The sequence below is a fragment of the Sciurus carolinensis genome, chromosome 7, assembly GCF_902686445.1.
Source record: "Sciurus carolinensis chromosome 7, mSciCar1.2, whole genome shotgun sequence".
Taxonomy (NCBI): Eukaryota; Metazoa; Chordata; class Mammalia; order Rodentia; family Sciuridae; genus Sciurus; species Sciurus carolinensis.
The window spans coordinates 83,565,629-83,586,340 of NC_062219.1; the positions used below are offsets into that span (position 1 = coordinate 83,565,629).

The following is a 20,712-nucleotide window of genomic DNA, read 5'->3' on the forward strand; positions in this document are numbered from 1 at the left end:
GTGGTATCTCTTAGGGGAAAATTGATATATTGATGCTAATTCAAACTTATAATTAGAGCAGATGTCATGCATTTTTTTCTCTTATAGTTTAGAGACAAGTTCAAGAATTCCCTCAGTCTACAATGAGGCCTTTTACATATCTTGGCTGTGTGCAGGTCCTTAATATACTTGTTTAACCAAAAACAAAGAGAAAATATCTGCCAAGACAGTCTTGAATGTATATCTTCATAAATGGAGAGGGAAAATGTTGACAAAATTCAAATAGAAATTTTATTGAAGGAGGAACATTCTAGGTATTAGTCCTTAAATAACTACTTCATTATACCTTTTAGCTGTGTTTTTAAAGATCTAAGTTCAGAAATTACTAATCATTTTAAAAAATTAATGTTACTTTATTTGACATGGTTAATAATACTTAGCAGTTTAGTCAACCACACACATTCTGAAATATATACTGCTGGTCCCTAAAGTCCTAAAGCCTGACTGTACTATTTCTAGGCTGAGCATAGGAGATATGTTATTACTGCTAACTATAGTTTTTTGAAAAGGTATTATAAAGCCATAGGTGTAAAATAAAAATCACCAAAGATTAACATTTAAATCAGGTTACAGTCAGGATTTCACACATTTATGCATGCTGAAATATATATTCTTTAAAAGGCTAAAAAATACATTTGTGGGGGTCTCTCAGCCATATCCCACATAGAGGAGAAAAGGGTTAACTGCTGGAGGATGATATTGGCTGTAAATCAGTCAATTACCCATAAACTTATCTAATCAATAAACACACAAGAGCCAATACTCCTTTTAAATGAGAGGGGGTGTGACAGGTCTGGTCATACCAGCTCTGGTCTCTAACAACATAGAGTAGCCCAACTCTTTTATTTATAGACACACGGGTAAAGGGGCCCAGAAGAGGAGGGGCTTCTTCTGTGATGAACAGGATGGGGTGGACTTAGGGAAGTCATTTTCTCAGGGACATTAGACAGGGAACCACTCCCACCCAGTGCCACATACTTCCATGACTGCTAGTTCCTGGAAGTCAGTGTCCCATGGCTCAATCTCATCTGATTCTGCTAGATAAGGTTGGCTTCCCACATACATTGTCATTTTGGTTTGCATTTCAAGTTGAGGAGAAACCAAATTTAATTTTGCTCAGACTGTGTTCATGTGCTTGCTATAATTTCCAGATATGAAGGAAACTTCCTTGCAACAGTTAAAAAACTTACAAATCAGATACTTCAGCACAATCCATATATAAGATCCCTTTATTTAAATAGTGCAAAAGTTATATTTTGGCATGCAGGTCTTACCTTCAATGAACTTTAAGAGTTAGAGTTCGATTTCAGTAACTGCTGAATTTGAACTAATTTTTTTCCCTTGTGAATATGCTCATTATGCATATTAAGTAAATATGAAGTTTAGAACCATGTAGTGTTAGTTTCTGCATTGTGATAAGATGCCTAATTAAAAGCTTCTAAAAATAAAAGTTTTATTTTCTATTTATGAAAATAAAAGCAATACATACTTAATTTCAAATGAAAATAACAATTCAAAAGAGAATGAAATGACAATTATTTGTAATCTCTCTACCCCCATAATATCAGTGGTGAACATGTTGGCACATTTCCTTCCAAACTTATCAGTTTAATAAAACTTGGATTTAAAAAAAAAAATACAGCTTCTTGCACATCTAAGATTGTCTTTGTTGTTTTCTTATGTGTGAATCAAATTTTCAAGGTACAGAAATCTAGTTTTATATCTTGGATTCTTTTCAAACTCTGTAAACGTTTCTCCATTATTTTGGGGGAGGAAGTACTGATGCAAGAGGAGCTGAGCTTGTTGAAGGCAACCTGTCTAGTGTTATCGGCATTGATTTTTTTAAGATTTTAAAAAAAATTATGCTGAAAATGAAACAACATAGACTATTTAACATGTATGTCTTTTCTTATTAATTGGCCTGAAATTTGTAAGCACTTTCAGTAAGTAAACTTATTCTTTCTTCACTAAAAAAATCTCTTTAGGACTCTGACATATTAAATAATTCTTCATATATTTTTCTGAATGTATTTAGCAATTCTCACATTTTCTATTTTTGCATCTTACTCTGTATATTGAATTCCTCTTTTTTATAACACTGGTTTTTGTTATGCTATAGTATCTTAATTGGCTTCAGTTAGGATGTTTCCCCACTTACTCACATATAGTCACATGATCAGAATTAGACTCATGAAATTTATTTGAACTTCTCTTGATTTGTGCTATTCATTCTGGCTTCTGTCAGATAAAAAATAAAATTTTAATCTTTGTCAAATTTCTAAGATGATTATAATATCATTTATATGTTTTAGATATCTATAAGTAGAATATACACTTTTAATCATTGAGAAATATTGATATATCCACACAAAGTGGACTATAAAAACACCAACTATAATGAGTATGCAGGCAGAGCCGATAATCAGCAGACCTGCCAGATGAACTAGTAAAGTATTGAACTTACCATATTTGATTAAGTCTAAGATGAACATTTTTTCTACATTTGAACTTTTCTGAAATAGGACTGTATTCTGTAATTACTAAAGGAAGTTTTGATGTGGTTGCCACTTGTTGCACATGTTTGTGTGTATTTCAAGTAAAAGCTGTTAGAATATTGCCCTAGGAAAAAATATTTATTTTTATATGTCAAAAATCCCTTTCAATGTAGTAATAAAAAATTTAATAATAAGGAAAGATTTTGACAATTGAATAGTTTTTCAGTGGTATGACATTGATGTCTTCATAAATTAGATGACATATGATAGGCTTACACATCAGATGGTAGTTCTCACATTAGCACACTCAGTCAGGTCCTCTTTAATAACACAGCTACTCAGACCCTTCCTCTAGGTCCTCCTGGAGTCTCCCAGCTGTGCAGCAGTGGATCTCCACGACCCTGCTCTAATAGGATTGTCTGTTCTGATTTGTTGGGACTCTTTCCTGAATCAAGAATGAATCTGAGATTTTTTGGCAGGTAGAGGGGTAGAAGAGTGGTACCAGGGATTGAACTCAGGAGCACTCGACCCCTGAGCCACATCCGCAGCTCTAATTCGTATTTTATGTAGAGACAGGGTTTCACTGAGTTGCTTAATGACTCGCTTTTGCTGAGGCTGGTTTTGAACTCAAGATCCTCCTGCCTCAGCTTCCAGAGTGCCTGGGATTACATGTCACCGTGCTCCGCTGAATCTGAGATTTTTGACAGCAGACATGGAAACGTCTAACATCCATGACTGCTAGAAGATTAACCAATAGATGAGGATATAAACCCAGAGAGTTCCCCAAATTATAAGTGAAATGGATATAGCTGTGTAAAAAAGGGGTTTGCCACCAGTTAGTGGTCCCTCAGTCCTCAGGTGGCGATGTGGAATCAGACCTTCTAGAGCCCCACTGAGCACTGAATTATATAAAAAGTTCCACCCCAAATGTTTAAAATAAAAACGTGTCATTAGATATTCTGCTGTAAATCAAACAGGTATAGCTTGATCTTAATGTAAACTTAATAACTATCATTTTAAGTTATAGCTTGATCTTAGTATAAGCTTAATAACTATCACATCAGGAATTCTTAATCTATAAATCTTTATTAGTAAAACAAAGACTTTAACACAAACATTCATGCACAAATGCAAATGCAACGACAGTACCAAAATGCCATAAAAAACATTCAGGAAAAAAAAAATTCTCACCATTAGGACATAAAGAGTGTGTCAGTCAACTTTCTGTTACTATAACAAAATTCCTGAGATAATTAACTTTTAAAGAGAAAATATTTATTTTATCTCATGATTTTAGAGATTCCAGCCCTAGAGCAAGTGTATCCATTGCTTTGAACTTCTCACAGGGGTATCAGATGGTAGGGAGCGTGTGGCAGAGCAAACTGCTTACCACATGACCGGGAGGCAAAAAGAGAGAAGGAGGAGGAAACTGGAGTTCCACATTCCCCATTGAAAGTAAGTCCTCAATAACCTGAGCACTTCCCGCAAGGCCCCATATCCTAAAGTTTCTACCACTTCCCAAAGCAATGCCCTGGGGATCAGTTCTTTAACATATGGGCCTTTGGGGGACATTCAAGATCCAAACTGGATCAAGACATGATAAAAATATAGTCTAATTCAAGGTAGGAAGCTGAATTTAGACCAGAAATTAGACAAAAATGTAAAATGTTCTACTAATAAAAATCATTTTAAAATTTTTCATTCATGATTATAGAGAAAAAGAAGAAAGAGGGAAGGAAGGAAGGAAGGAAGGAAGGAAGGAAGGAAGGAAGGAAGGAAGGAAGGAGGGAGGGAGGGAGGGAGGGAGGGAGGAAGGAAGGAAGGAAGGAAGGAAGGAAGGAAGGAAGGAAGACACATCTAAGGGCATTATCCAACCAAATAATCTTTACTGTATAAGAAGTGCTGATAAGGAATAAGCATTTAGATATTTTTATAACCCACGTGTTAGCAATCAGCCTGTGTAAATCCACAGGAGGAAGGCTGGGAACATTTTATAAAGAGCTGATAGAACACAGCTTTGTACTCAAATGTGGCAAGGGAAGGAGAGAGGTTTGGGCACTGGCAAATCATGGAGCACATCACGATATGCCATGACTCTAAAGTATGCTGGCATTAAACACATGGAAACTTAGCCTTATTTAAAAATACTGTGTTTTCCCAAAGCACATGGAGTAATTGCATAAAATAGAAAAATATGTTCTTGTTTATTTATTTTTTGCAGTTCAGAGGTAAATTGATTTTAGATCCAAATAAATTAAGATGGTTAGAGTAAGCACCAAAATATAAAAAAAAACTTCCCTTTGGTGGCAGAACCATAAACAACTGCCCTTAAAGATGAGACACTAAGCACATAATCACTTTAATAACTCCATCAATAGCAAAATCTCACTAGAAAATATAGTCAAATCTAAAAATCAGAACTTGGTTACATAACAGTGCTAACTAGCATGTAATGGCACATACAAATAAAGGATCATTTAATTGTCTGTATAATTAAATAATTGCAAATCTGAAGACCCAAAATCAGTAGTAACAATTGGATTCTCAATTGAATAAGGAAATAAAATCTTATTTATTTTGTTGTACTGGTGATTGAACCCAGGGGAGTTTTATCACTGAGCTATATCTCCAGCCCTTTTTATTTTTTGTTTTGAGACAGGATTTCACTAAGTTGTTCAGAATGGCCTCAAAGTTGCAATCCTCCTACTGCAACCTTGTGAGTCATTGGCATTGCAGGCATGCACATGCAAGAATGTGATTTAAAAAAATAAACATGGGAAGTTTTATATGGTCATCATGTCCTGCCAATCATTGTTTTCTTGCTCATGAGTTCATGGGCTAAAAGTATATTTTGTTCTGGGAAAATGTTACCATAAAACTGTTCTCAGTCTGTCTTTTCTTTCCATGGAATAAGTTCTCCGAGTTCTGTATAGAAGAGGTAGAGAAAGATAACACTGACTCATTCACTGAACATTTACAAGGAATCTAATTAAGGCAAGGTATTCATATTATCTCTAAATTATAGTTGGCATAGCTGGTGATGTATTTTTGTGCTTCACAAACAATAGCAATGGAAACTTCATTTTGATTTTATAATACGAGATCTCAAGGTTTGAATACTTCCTGCCATCGATGCTACAGAAATCAAAATCTGGGGACCAACCTATATTGATGACTACTGTCACTGCCTAGTAGTCCTCTCAGTGGATAGAACCAAAATGTGTATGTATTCACATCTAGTGCTACATTTATTTCTAAGTCTCTCTGTCTAGTCTATCTATACATTTAAAAAAAACACAAATTCATATTGAAAACTAGGACTCCAATCAAACACCACAGACTGCATTCTACCCTTCCTTTTTTTTTTTTTTTTTTTTTTGTTTGTTTGTTTGTTTTTAACTTTCTCTGATGGGAAATTTGACTCTGATTATCTACCATATCTTTACTTATTTGGTCACTCTTGATATGTGAATTAAGTACTTTGTTCTTTCCTACTGAATTCCCCCAAGAGAAACAAATTTATCAACTGAAGTTTTTGCCTGTACGTGGTTCTCTGCCGTTCTTAATCTAGCATTATTAAGTCAGGGCATTGTTTTTTAAAGTTATATAGGTCAACAGCTTTCTCCCCCATCTTCTGTGTGGTTATCTAATTCATCTGTAATAGAGTTAGATTGATTTGTCACAGTCTGACTTCTGTCTTTTCTTTCATAACCTGGTTTTATATATATCTGTGGCTCTAGATATGTATACATACACTTTTTAGATCCATTCACTGATAGGGCTAATGTATATCACCTTCCTACCCCAACCAGTGGCAAACTGGCAAATCTCTTCCTGTCTATATCTCACTTTTTCCTGAGTGTCACATAAATGAAGTTGTATAAATTCGAATTTGCCTTCTTTCATTTAAATGCATTTAAGTTTCATCCCTGATGTTGGGTGAATCAATAGCTCATTCTTTTTTCCTGTTGAGTTGTATTCTGTTTCCTGGATGCAGTTTGTTTTTCATTCATTCATTGAAAAGCCATCTATGATGTTTCTAAATTTTGGTAATTATGAGTAGAACTACTATAAATATTTGTATGAAGTTTTTGGTATGAACATAAATTTCTTTTTCATTGGATAGATAACTTGAAAACGAATTGCTGGATCATAGATGTACATTTTATTTTATAATAATTCCACTAACTCTTTTCCAAAGTGGTTGTGCCATTTTGCATTCCCACCAAGAGTTCCAGTAGCTCTTTGTCTGCACTTGGGATTACCAATATTTTTTAAGGCATTCTAATTGGTGTAGAGTGTATCTCATTGTGATTTAATTTGCATTTACCTGATAGCTGATGACACTGACATTGTTTAATATGCTTATATGTCATCTATTCTTCTTTGGTGAACCATCTGTTTTAGTAACTTGAGACTTGTTTTGTGTTTGGCATATATTCTGCTTGTAAGTGCTCTATGTTCCCTTGAAAACAATGTCTATATTATGGTTGTTAAAATAGAATGTTTCTATGTCATTTAATTGAAATTAAGAATATTATTCAAGTATTTAATATCTTCATTAATATTTTTGTCTGTTTATATCATCTCATCAATTCTACAGTTGATTGTAACCTTGTCTAGTACTCCTTTTGGCCCATCAAATTTTGTTTTATATAATTTGAAGAGATGGTATTAAGATTCTTATGTCTTTCTGTTGAACTTAAATATCTCTACCTCTTTTTGAATGATACAAGAATTTTACATAGTTCACTCGGTTTATTTCTCTTTATTTTGGATAGAAGCTCTTTGTGTCTTTGGGTTTATGCATTTTACCTCTCCACATTTGTTAGAATCCTGGAAAACATTATTTGTTCTATTTGTTTTACTCTTCCATGCTCTTCATTCTGTTTCCAGGCTGCATGTCACTTGGAATCACTTTGATTTGCCTAAAAGACTCCCTTTATTATTTCTTTGACCCCTGTCCTACTGTGCACAGCTCTCTTGCCTTTTCTTTAGCTGAAAACATCTGTATTTCATTTCCAGTTTTGGAGGACATTAACTCATAGGCATAGAATTCTATGTTGACAGTTTTCTATTTTTAACTTACATACAAGATGTTACTTACATTATCTTCTGACTTTAACAGTTTCTGTTAATATGTCAATCTCAGCTGTATTAGTGCTCCTTTGAAAGGAATATGTGTTGTTTTTTTTTTTCTGGGAATTTTATTAAATTTTTTCTTTGTCATTGATTTGTTACCAGTGTGGTTATTATGTGGCTTTCTTCTTATTTATTCTGGCTGGAGTTCTTTGAGCTTCTTCCATGCCATGTTTGTTTGATGTACTCACTATTTCTGGAAATTCTTGGAAATTATCTCTTCAAGCATTTTCTTTCCCATTCTCTCATGCCTTTCCTCTGTACATGAATTTTATATTTTTTAACTTACTCTTATACTCTGTTCTTTTCTTTCCACATTGTACTCTTTGCTTCAGTTTAGACATTTTCTTTGGCTTTTGTGAGGTCACTAACCCTGTCCTCTACTGTGTCCAGTGAGCTAATTCTCCATCCAGTGAGTATTTAGTAGATGCTGCACGTGTATTTCTAGAGTGTCTATTGACTTTGTTTTTAAAGATTCCTATTTATGGTTGGAATCGGCTTTCTTATTCAGTTAATTTATTTTTCTTTATTTTCCTTAGCATATAATAGTAGTTATTTTAAATTCCTTTCCTGCTAACTTTAATATGAATTTACTTCCATTGTCTAGAATTTTTATTATTAGTCACATTCTTATTGACGATATGCATATACCATGCCTTTTATTGTAATCAGATATTGTATATAAAAGGAGTGTAGAGGTGTCAGATGATAATATTTTGTCCGAACAGTGTTCCCCCGTCCTGTGTTAGGCAGAATGCATGAAGAACTGATTTTATCAACCAGTCAGTCATATACCAAGCTGAGTCAAGGCTGATTTGTAATTATGCTCAGTCCTATCTATGATTCATTCTGTTCTTTGGGTCTTGCTTTTGGTTGAGAGCCTGGAAGTTCTCTGTCTCCTCAGCCCTGAAATACTGCAGATAGATTCTTTTCTCCTTTCAGAGCTTTCCTCTTCTATACTGTCCCACTGAGCTTCAAAATCTCACAAATTGCTGGAAGGGAAGAACAGTGATATATTTAACAAAGGTTCCTGACCTCCAGAGGAACTTTTTCTTCTAAGCACTCCAAGACTGTGGGAGATTTAATTTGCATGTCAGAATTTTCTTACCCTTCCCCTGGTCTTCTGTTTTGCCGCAATACATAATGAATGTCCATGTGACACACTGTCTCCAGCGATCTGGGAAATTTTGGCTTGTTTCACTTTCCCAAGGTAGAATTCCTCTCTCCCTGGGCTGTGTCTGATTCACACTTTTGCCCAGGATCAGAAAATACCTCAAGGAAATAAAGCAATCATTAGCTCATATAGGAAATGCTTTTCCCCTTCCCAGGAATTTTAGTTTGTCTAATTCTTCTTGTTTCTACAACTTTTCAAAAATTTTAAAATATGATTTTTCAGTTGTTACTTTGGCAATGTTGATCTTTCATGATTTCCTACATTTTACTCCAAAGCAAAACTCATTTCTTAGATTTTCCAAACTTGGAACTGATTCAAATTTGTTTCTGAAATATGATTGAAACTGTATGATGTAAACTCTAAAGGTGCTAACAGTTGTGCTTTCAACAATTTAGTTTCCTATGTTGTCTACAGTGAAATGGATGAAAGAAGCCACCATTCAGACTGCAACCAACAGAGAAAGAGGATGATCTTGGGGGTGATACTTGAGTGCTGGCTTTCCCTAAGGCTCAGCTGCAAGCTGGTGGTTCAATTCTTTTTGGATTTTGCAATGCCCCACTCTCCATGAAATAGATCCTTCTTTTTTTTTTTTTTTTTTAGGTATGATTAAATTATTTTCCATCACTAGTCACAAAAAGTTATGTTATTAAATGTATTAATACAGACTTTTTAAAGTTTTCCTTTGATTTCCCTCCTTGTTTTACAATACTGTTGACAGATATGACATCTTGCTACATTCATTCTTATCTGATGTACTTTGTTATCCATTTCTAATGTGATGCTTCTAATTTTCAGGACCTTGGGAACCACATAACCAAATACATTACAACCTATATAAAGTAAGTGGAATTAAGATCTGAATAAGGCTAAGAGGAACTCTTATGTACAAAACATAAGTTCTAGTACACTAACATCTAGACTTATTTTTGTTTACATTCTTGGTTTTTATATTATTCTTAGTAGATGAACATGTTGAATTACTATTTTCTGGTTGATACGATACCCTTTAAATAACTTTGTTTTAATTATTTTATGTATAGGAATAGGTCTTTTTTACTTTGGTCAATTGGCTGATCCATAGGAGAAAAAAAATCAATTAAATTCAATATATGGGGGGGGGGAGAAAATCAATTCAAGTTTCCTAGGTTTTTTTCTGATTAATATTCAAGCTAATATGGTTAAATGTGGAAAACAGGGAATGTTAAAATATTTAACACATCCCAACCCCACAATTTAAAATCATTAAGTAATTAATGAATTCAGGGTATATATTTGTGTTCATGGCAGCTGTGGGTGAAATGTTAAAGATGAAGATACAGAGATGAAGGAAGATGGAAATGAAAAAAAAATTGAAGATGAAACAGAAAAAACTTAAAACATACCCTGACAGTAATTAAGGAAAAATATTCTTGGGTAAGGGTTTATTTTAGTTTCCATTTTATGGTGCACAGCTTTCTACCTGATTTTTATGACAATCACCACCACTCTTCTTCCTCCCCTCTTCAAAAATTTGAAAACTTTAAAGAGTATTCTGGAGACTTCAATTGCTATAAGCGATGATGTCATCTCACAGGAAGGAGGAAGTAGGGTCACAGGCAGGTAGGTTAAAATGGCTGCCAGTGCTGAGTTGCATGACTGATTCCATGTAGAATATTGGTAAAGGGCTGGAACATGAAATTAAAGAGACTTGAATTTGGAAACTGGTTCTATCACTTACCAGCTGTCTGACATTGGAAAAGTTACTTAAATTCTCTAAGTCTCAATTTCCTCATCCAGAAAATGAGGATGATAATGACAACTTTCAGTGTTTTAAGAATTAAATGAGGGATGTGTATGGAACACGTAGCATATGGTTTAGTACATAGTGCTCAATAAAGGATAATGATTATTATTCATGAATTACAGGTATAGAAGCAATTGGAAAAAAAAAAAAAAAACAACTTGGCTTGTTTTCTTTGTAAGACCAGAACTAATTGCATAGAGTGATGCAATTTTTTTCTGGTTTGAAAATAAGAACAAAACTCTTATTTTCAATGTAGAAAGAAGCATTTATATTTCTGTTTTCCTTAGGCTAGTGGGCAACTTCACCATCAAATTTTTTATTTGTTTTTTTTCTTTTCACCACCAGAAACTTCATGAACAAAGCTACCTAAGGACACTGCCAGGTTAAAGTAGCAAGGTTTTGTTTCTTTTCTTTTCTTTTTAAAATAAGTTTGGTGGATTCATTGGAATAGTTTTTCCATGCAAAGATTTCTCAATATTGCCGTATTCCACTCTTTGTCCAAGAAGAAAATTCACCATTCCATCTTTCATACAACTAGTACTCACATTGCTTAGCTTAGTTAGTTTTAAGTTAGAAAATTTCTAAGACATACATCTTCATTCAGGATATGTGTGATTTAGACATTTTTTGTGAGTTAAGTGGTTAAAATGAGTTTGCATTGAACCAGCAATAATCTGTATGCTGTAGGTCTGTGTTTAAAGTCTGTTTAAAGTAGCAAAGTATCTATTACTACAAAGTGAGGTATTAAAACAGTCTTAAACTGGGAGCAGTGACACACCTATAATCCTAGTGATCTGGAAGCCGAGGCAGGAGGATTGCAAGTTCAAAGCCAGCCCAGCAACTTAGCAAGGCCCTAGCCAATTTAGTGAAACCCTGTCTCAAAAATAAGAAGGGCTGGGGATGTGGCTCAGAGGTTAAGTACCCCGGGTTCAATCCCTAGGACCAAAAGAAAAAGAAAAAAAAATTTTTTTAATTATAAATTTTATATATATATATAAAATCTTAATAAAGCTGACAGCATGTAAGCACCATGACACAAATACTAGCTCAAAGGTCTAATGTGGGAGTTAATGAATATGGAAAAGGATTCTGGAAACCCTCAGAATTTGTCTGCCAAAATTGTTTGTATATGTGTGTGTGTGTGTGTGTGTGTGTGTATTCATTTGTCTAAACACTTTCTTATTTTCATCAAAGAAGACACAAAGGATGGTAAGAACCAAGGCATTGGGTAGACCTGTACTTTTATTGCTATCAAACTTTTAAAGACAGTCAGTGAAGGAAATATAAAAGGAACCTAGAATGGGGCTACCACCACACCTGAAAATTATGTACAGTGCTTGCTGCTAGCCTCCTGATGCTCATTTCTCTGGGTGGGAATTAAAAAAAAAAAAAATCACACAAAACACAAAGCAATAACAAAAACACCACAGATTTAGGAAGCGAGACTTAATAAAATGTAACTTTCCAGGTCCCCCCATTTTGTGTTTAAGGAATGCTTGTAGATTTTGCAAGTGAATATTTAAGGGGATGAAGGGTGAGAGGTTGCATTTTTCATCCTGGGTAGCGTGGAGTTGTATCAAGTTCTTGGTTCTGTGGGGTGTGACTGGTGGTTTTATGAAGGTGGAGGAGGAGGAGGAGGATGAGGAGGAGGAGGAGGAGGGGGAGATTTCTCTTAACAGTGTCTCTGATCTAGTTAAGGAGCTCTAAACTTCCTAGTCTGCCTGGAATCTCCCAGCAGCAGCAGCAGCAGTATCACATTCTTTAGGAAAGGACTCCTAGAGGGGCCATTCTTTCTCAAACCCTCCCCAACTAGGTCTCTACGGAATCTGCTTTCCTGTCTGACACTGCAGTTCAACCATTATCCTACACTTACTCAGCTTCTGCTGAAACTCCACCCTCGTGCAGTTCGTGGTTGAGCACTTTAATTCTCTTCCCCCCATGTCCCCCCCAAAATGGCTTTTTCTTCCCCCCTTTTTCTTCTCCTTCGTACTGGGAATTGAATTCAGGGCCTCATAAATGCTAAACTGATACTCTATCTTACTGAGCTGCAACCTCAGCCCCACCCAGTTAAATTTGCTGAGCTCTGGTACTCTATCTGGATCCTTTTTAGCCTCCTTTCCTCCTTACCCCTCTTACTGAGACTGTATCCGCGGAATTTACTGCAAACTTGAGAGATTCCTGTTGGCGCCGCTGGGTACTGCGGAGCGGGCACGTGAACCCGGCTCAAGGACAGTGGTCAGGGGCGGGTCCTCCGCAGAAGCAATGCAGGCACGAACGCCTTTAAGGGTCCTCTGTTTCACCCATGTTCTCTCATGTGCGAACACCTACGTTTTATGTTTAAAAGCGCTAAAGGAATGAGTGAAATTCGGAAGCCAGGTTAATGAAATGTGGTTCTCCAGTGAACTCTGCCAAAATTTCTTCTTTGCGGCGACAGTGTTAGTACAACTCTTAACAGAAGAGGCTAAAATCAAACTTTCCCCAGAAGTAGCATATTCTGCTCAGGGCTTGGGACTCAGAAGCAAGGATGGAGAATGCCACAGGTCCTCCTATCGCTAAAGGCAAACCCCAAAGAGAACAAGTGGTTTTCTCCTTCCCAAGCTCTTGAAGCAGAAATTTTAAAAAAGGAAAGGCTGCCCGTAACTGGTAGCATTCCCTTCCACCCCCACCTCCGTTTCCCACCCCTTCAATGGGTTTTTCAAGTCTTTCCTAGTTCCCCTAAGATAGAAGGAAAATAGTTTCCTAGCACACACCCACCCGCAACCACATACTCGCTCGATCCTGGCCAACGCCCCCACCTAGTGGTTTCAGTGCGCTTGTTTTGTTTCCTTCCCTGGTTTCTAAGGGAGCACGGCAGTTTGCAAAACAATTAAGTAAGGACCCTGCTGTGCACGAATGGAATGTGAGGTTGGGGAGGACCCCTGAAAATTGGGGTAAGCTTAAGATACTGGAGAAGTGCCAGGCACCAGAGACCAGGACAGCTACTGCAGCCCAACCCGTGTCAAGAGGACATCAGGAGAGCTTCCTCCTTAAAGGAGTACACTCTCAATGCCTGGATGTTTTATTTTCTTCATATCGCGTGACACTACTTTAAATTATATAAATTATTTACTCGTTCATGTGTTTATTGCCAGTCTCTCCTAGAATGCAAGCTGCTGGAAACCTGGATCTGCCTCTACCCTATTGGCATCCATACTCCTAGTGCCTAGAAAAATATCCTGCATAGAATAGACGTTTTATTGTTTTGACACCTGCCTGGCTTAGAGAGCCAAGAATTAAGGGAACTTGGGTTTGGGCTGGGTCACCTTGGGTAAAAGCTCTTCTTAGCCAGCACAGCAATGCATGTGTATAGTCTCAATTACTTCAGAAGCTGAGGCGGGAGAATCTCTTGAGCTCAGTCCTTCTAGGTCAGCCTGGATAACACTGTGAGACTCCATTTCCAAAAGTGGGGGGAGTAAAACAGAAAGAAAGAAAGAAAAGATCCTTTGTGCAAAGGATCTCAATTATTCTTCTTCCAAAACTCAATGGATTAATCACATAATATTTGACTCCGAGACTGATTCTCTTTAAAATATGCTTGCATCTTACCTGATAAATTCAATTACAATGTGGTTTTTATTAAATATATTGGACATGTCAAACATTTAGGGGTCTAGGAATTCGTAGTAGGGATTACTTATTTCTCAGGATTGAAAATAATTGTCTTTTCTGGTGCTTTCCTTTAAACTTTCACATTTGTATAGCCACAATGCATTTGTTTCTGTTGAGATTGGAGGGGAAACTGAGGGCAGGGTATTAGCTCTGTTAATGGGATCTAAAGTACTTCTATAGCTTGCTGTTGCCTATGGCTATGTTCTGTTGTATTTTCTGAGGGCAGAGAGGCATACTGATGATGCTGATGGCCACAGCTCCAGAGCCCATTTTTTCTTGAATTCTGATGACCTCCTTTCTAGGAGGGCTGTGGGAAGGAACATGCTCAAGGGGAACAGTTATCCAGAGCACTGAACTGCGGAGAGGCTTGGAGTATGAGGGTGGAGCGGAAGGTTTAATTTCACATACAGTTGGCTTCTGTTTGTGATACTTTTACATTTTTGTAGACAGCCTCTAGCCCTCGCTGTTGACTCACAAAGTTGAAGGAAAGGAACTGAATGACAAGCACAAATTTCTAAACCTAGTTATGAAAAATCAGTTTTTAATTTACCAGGAGTTAAGGATGACTTGAAGCCCTAAGTATAAAACGCACATATTGACCGTTTCCTTCTAAGGCGGTATGTATTACTGGCACCTCCTTCTAACCTGGGTGTGGCGCTCAGTAGATTCCAGAGTGGAGAGGTCGGAGACTGGGGCTTGCTCCACCAAGCACCGGCATCCAGGAATGAAGGAAAGGGGGCGCAGGAGGAAACCTAGTCTGGGACACCAGGACAAAGCCTGTGACCGCATCTAAGGGTTTAGGTCTCTGTGTCGAAACTCGAGGCAAGCTTCAAACCCCGCACAGAGAAGAAGACGCCCCTATTCTCATTCCTGGCCGGAACTGAGACTAGCAGTGTCAGGATCGAGAGAGGGGATAAGGAATGGGGAGAGGGGATAAGGAATGGGGAGAGGGGATAAGGAATGGGAAAAGGGGAGAGAGGGCAGTAGGACCCGGCGGGAGCTTGTTTGGCCGGGAAGGGAACTGGGCGGGAGGAAAAGAGGGAGGGAGAGAGAAACAGGGAAGGTGATGTGGAGCAGGCGTCCGCACTCGCTGCGCCTCACGAGTTGCACGGCTCGGGCGGACCGGACCCGGACTCTATAAAAGGAGCCCATCTGCTCTGCCGCTCACACGCTTCTGCCCGGCTGGCGCTCGCCGGGTCCCTCCACCTCTCTTAGATACCTACCACTTCCCGGTGTGTGGCTCCAGGTCCCCCAGACCCGTGCGCCCAGCGGCATGGCTCCCAGCGGTGCTGGTGAAACCAAGGTGGTGGTGGCAGCGGCGGCACGACGCCCACAGCCACAGCTCCAGCCCCCGAATCCCCCCTCTTGCGGCCCCGTCTCCGCGGGGCAGCTCGCCCGACTGGTCAGCGCGTGAAAAGAGAGGGAGGGCAGCTACAGCGCAAGGCGCCGCGGAGCGCGGCTCCCAGACTTCACCCCACCCAGCTCTGGCGGCTGCAACCGCCGCAGCAAAGTGCCCCAGCTTGGGGCGGGGGTCGGGAATGCAAGACCGAGACTCTTGGCTGGCCTGCAAGCTTTGGTCTCTACAGCTAGGAAACTCCTGCGGGCGGAGTGTGCATTCCAGGAGCGCCCAGGTTAGGAGATGCTGAGCCCTGAGCAATAGGGTAAGAGATCCCACTTGACCCAAGCCCCCATCCTCAAGCAATACCTCTCTCCTCTCCACTGTATATCTCCAGAGAGCCAGACCGGAGCTGGGCTGGGTGGGTCAGTTGTTTAGATAGTAGGGCTAGGACCGGGCGTGGAGAGGAGCAATCAGAGACGCAGAGGCAGCGCTAGGCGCACTGGAAGTGCAGGGGACGCGCCCGCTTGCTTGCCTGCCACGCCGGTGACCTCTAGTTTCAGCTGGGAACCTGGGCGGAGGAGATACAGAGGAACCCACGGAACTGACTTGCAAGGCGAGACCAACCTGTGGTCTCCATGGTCCTTCCGTCTTCTACTGTCCTCCTGGTCCACTCCATGCCCAAGAGCTGCGCTCCAGAGCTGAGGCCAGGAGAGCCATGGAGGAACCGGGTGCTCAGTGCGCCCAGCCGCCGCCCACGGGCTCCCAAATCGGGGTACCCCAATCCAACCTCTCCGCTGCTCCCTCCCACAACTGCAGCGCCGAGAGCTACATTTACCAGGACTCCATTGCCCTACCCTGGAAAGTACTACTGGTTGTGCTGCTGGCGCTCATCACCTTGGCCACCACGCTCTCCAACGCCTTTGTGATCGCCACAGTGTATCGGACCCGGAAGCTGCACACCCCGGCAAACTATCTGATAGCCTCACTGGCAGTCACCGACCTGCTGGTTTCCATCCTGGTGATGCCCATCAGCACTATGTACACGGTCACGGGCCGCTGGACACTGGGTCAGGTGGTCTGCGACTTCTGGCTGTCGTCGGACATCACCTGTTGCACTGCTTCCATCATGCATCTCTGTGTCATCGCCCTGGACCGCTACTGGGCCATCACGGACGCCGTGGAGTATTCGGCTAAAAGGACTCCCAAAAGGGCGGCTGTCATGATCACGCTGGTGTGGGTCTTCTCCATCTCTATCTCTCTGCCGCCCTTCTTCTGGCGCCAGGCCAAAGCCGAGGAAGAAGTGTTGGACTGCTTAGTGAACACCGACCACGTCCTCTACACGGTCTACTCCACGGTGGGTGCTTTCTACTTACCCACCCTGCTCCTGATCGCCCTCTACGGCCGCATCTACGTGGAAGCCCGCTCGCGGATTTTGAAACAGACGCCCAACAAGACTGGCAAGCGCTTGACCAGAGCCCAACTGATAACGGACTCCCCTGGGTCCACGTCCTCGGTCACCTCCATTAACTCGCGGGCTCCCGATGTGCCCAGCGAATCTGGGTCTCCCGTGTATGTAAACCAAGTCAAAGTGCGAGTCTCCGACGCCTTGCTGGAAAAGAAGAAACTCATGGCCGCTAGAGAGCGCAAAGCCACCAAGACCCTGGGGATAATTTTGGGAGCTTTTATTGTGTGTTGGCTGCCCTTCTTCATCATCTCTCTGGTGATGCCTATCTGCAAGGATGCCTGCTGGTTCCACCTGGCCATCTTTGACTTCTTCACGTGGCTAGGCTATCTAAATTCCCTCATCAATCCCATCATCTATACCATGTCCAATGAGGATTTCAAACAAGCCTTCCATAAACTGATACGTTTTAAGTGCACAACTTGACTTGCCAATTGCAGTGGGGTCGCCTAAGCGGCCTTTGGGGATCAAATTGGGTCTTTCCACAGGTAGGTGGAATCTTCTTTCGCTGTTACTGGGTCAGAACAAGGCTCTCTTTTCGGGAAAGGGCAATGGATCCTGAGAAGCCAGGACAGCCCTGAGAGAGAGCTCTGAAAGGAGAACTGTTCAAACTAAATGTAGAGCTTCCCTGCTGAGGAGAAGGTTCTCCTCCTCCCCTCAAACCTTGGGCTCAGCACGATCCTGCGGCAGCCAATCACAAAGGGGTTTGTAACTTTTAAAAATTGATGATGGATAGATGATCCCTGCCCTGCTTTAGTATCACAGATGATGCCCTCTAAAGCCAGTGATACTTGTAGCTGTTGTCTGAAGCCTGACTGAGACAGATCTACAAACAGCCTGGCAGGACTTGAACTAGACACTTAATACCCTGTGTTTTGGGGAGAACATTGTGTTACAACTTAATTTAAGAACAGTTACTTTGGCATTCTTCAGTCTTCAGTTTTTGTTTATTTAAACTTGGTTGGAGAAACTTGTGGATTTGGTGCTTCAAACCCTAAATGTGTCTTGGATGGCGCAGAGAACCTTGAAGAGTTAACAGCAGAATTCTGATGCTAAGATCTCTATTTTTATTATAATTGAAACTATATGGGGCAGGCGGGTGGGAGTGGGAGATGGGAGCGTTACACTGAGAATAAACACCTAAGATTGTTTTCTGCAGATTTCTAATTTTTAAAATCCTTGTTTAGAAATTGTCAAACTACAATTCTAACAACTCAAACAAAATATTTTGTGTGCTAGTGCCAAAGTCTGCAGATTATTTTTCTTCCTGATTTCCATGTGCTTATCATTTTACACATTTAAATCCCCATAAATGAAGGGTATGATGGGTGACTCAGCCCGAAGTGCTGCTCTATGTCTTATTAATGCAGTCGGTTAAACCGATTAGTATTAGATATATACTGCTCCTTGAAAAGAAAAGTATCTCTATTCTTTTTCCAACTAGATGAAATGTAAAGGATACTAATGAAATAGGAATGTTCTTATACAGTTAAGGAATGAGGGGGGCAATAGGAGGATGTATATTTTGACTTGTAAAAAAAATCTTAAAATGCATGAGACATTTTTCTGATAGTCATTTGCACTCTCCTCCCCATCTGTGATTCCTTCGTGTGCGAACATATACAGTAATCAAGAGATCTAGTTTTCTTCTCCAGAAATATTTAAAATGCAGCAAGAGCCCTAAAAACTGTATTGGGGTAGGAGAAAGAAATTTGTTTCATTTTTCTTGCTATTAAAGTTGGATAGGAAAAAGGATTATTAGAAAATAAAATGCAAGAAATTTTGAAAAGCTTAGAGAGGCTGAAATTGAGCCTGTTTTCTTTATAATATACAGAACCAAACCTCAGATTTACCAAATAATCAGGAAACTGGAAAGCTTTTGAACCTTAGAAATTTGTTACTGACCTGGCCTCAATGAATATAATATTAGGAATACTTTAAATGTATCTTTTTTTCCCTCAAGTTTTGACTTAATTATTTCAAATTCATTATGAGGGCTTCCCACTACAGAGTGAAGCCACACATTAAAAGGTGAAAAAAAATGCATTATCTTAATAAGCAGAAGTATTCCTAAAGGATCAACTGCATGGAAAAAATGTGTACATGGAGTATTTAATATGCCAAAGATTCATACCCCATTCTTCAGAGAGATTTCTGCAGTTGATATGATTTATCTGCAGTAGCGAGTTGTCTCTAAAATGGATGCACTCTCTGCTTGAAGCTCCCCAGTCCAGATCATCAGACAATATATGTGTTGAACTGAAGTACAGTGCTTGCCTAATGCACAGACCTTTGCTTTGGGTAATGACTCTGGAAAATACAGTATTCAAAAGTTCACATGAAGCTAAGTAAGAAAGGAAAGTTTATCAACATTATACCTGTCACTGGAGTAAGATAAAATTTTAGGCATTGGATAATCCTATACTTTTGCTGGATCCCCAGGTTAATTTGTTTGCTTTTTGTGACATTTCTCCCATGGAGGAATGTACATAGAGCATGGTATTTGTTTTTGTGTTATTAATATGTTGGTCTTTTGTTTATGCAGCTGTGTTTTCTTGGGGCCTAAGAGGTAATTAAGTCAACTTCTAAGAGCCTTAGGGGGGAAAATTAATTGAAACAAATAGCTACTTACAAATGATTTCTTTATAGGGCACCTGCAATGATTGTGTACTCATATTAACAAAACAAGGTCAATTTAGTCAAAGGGGTTGTTTGCCATTTTGTAAATTACCCACCTTAATTATTGCTTGATTATTTGACTGAATTGACTGGATTTGGGGCATACTGTATCAAGTAGAAGCTTGCAAACCCTTGTAGTTATAAAAGATCTAGAATCATCATCCAGCATTGCACATGATTATGCAAAGTGTATTATTCATCCCAGTGGTATGCAGTTAAGACTGTTAAACTCTTTTTCAGTTACTATTGCCTATAGCATAGTTTATTTCATAAACTAGACACATGGCTTTTCTGCAGAGCATACAATGGGAGATGGAAATGTTTAACTTACATAGAAATGAAAATATATTTTCATTGATTGTGGTAACAACATTTTCCATATTGTTTAATTGCACAAAATTTCACACAGATATATGAATGTATACTCATCTAAAAATACCAATATTGTCTTGTATTTCTAGGAATTTTAGAGTTTCCTTTTTAAAAACGGACACTGCACCCATGAATGAATGTTTATTGAGTTCAACAAATTTCCTACTGAACAATATTTGTCACTTTTCCTCTCTATTACCTTAGTTTTTGTCTTCTTTAACCAGGAAACCCTGAGAAGACTATAATTCACTCAGTCAAATCTCAGATTATGTGTATTCAATGGAGTTGCTGTGACTGAAAATTGCCTTTGGTATTCCACCTTTCAGCAAATGTACAACTAAAAATGAAATTTGGGAAAATAATGAAATAAAAGTCCTTTTTGTGTTCTACAAATCATTGAATAGTTGTTAGTTCATTGGATTCTGGGATTGTATTTAGAAGGTTGAAACTTCCTGAGAAAATGACTGATAATAACTGAGACCACGGACAGACTGATATGTGCTGTGGTAACTTGGGGATTTAGTGTGCTTCTGTGTGAAGAATTTAAAAGGAATTAAACAGAATGTGTTTTCACATCATGCC

General features: G+C 39.1%; 1 protein-coding gene across 1 annotated transcript; it reads left to right on the top strand.

The window, feature by feature from the left end:
* Positions 1–15,284: 15,284 nt before the first annotated feature.
* On the top strand, positions 15,285–20,500 carry Htr1b (5-hydroxytryptamine receptor 1B). Its single transcript, XM_047557109.1, has one exon. It carries the CDS (start codon positions 16,333–16,335, stop codon positions 17,503–17,505), a length of 1,173 nt encoding a protein of 390 aa, XP_047413065.1. The 5' UTR covers positions 15,285–16,332; the 3' UTR covers positions 17,506–20,500.
* Positions 20,501–20,712: the final 212 nt, after the last annotated feature.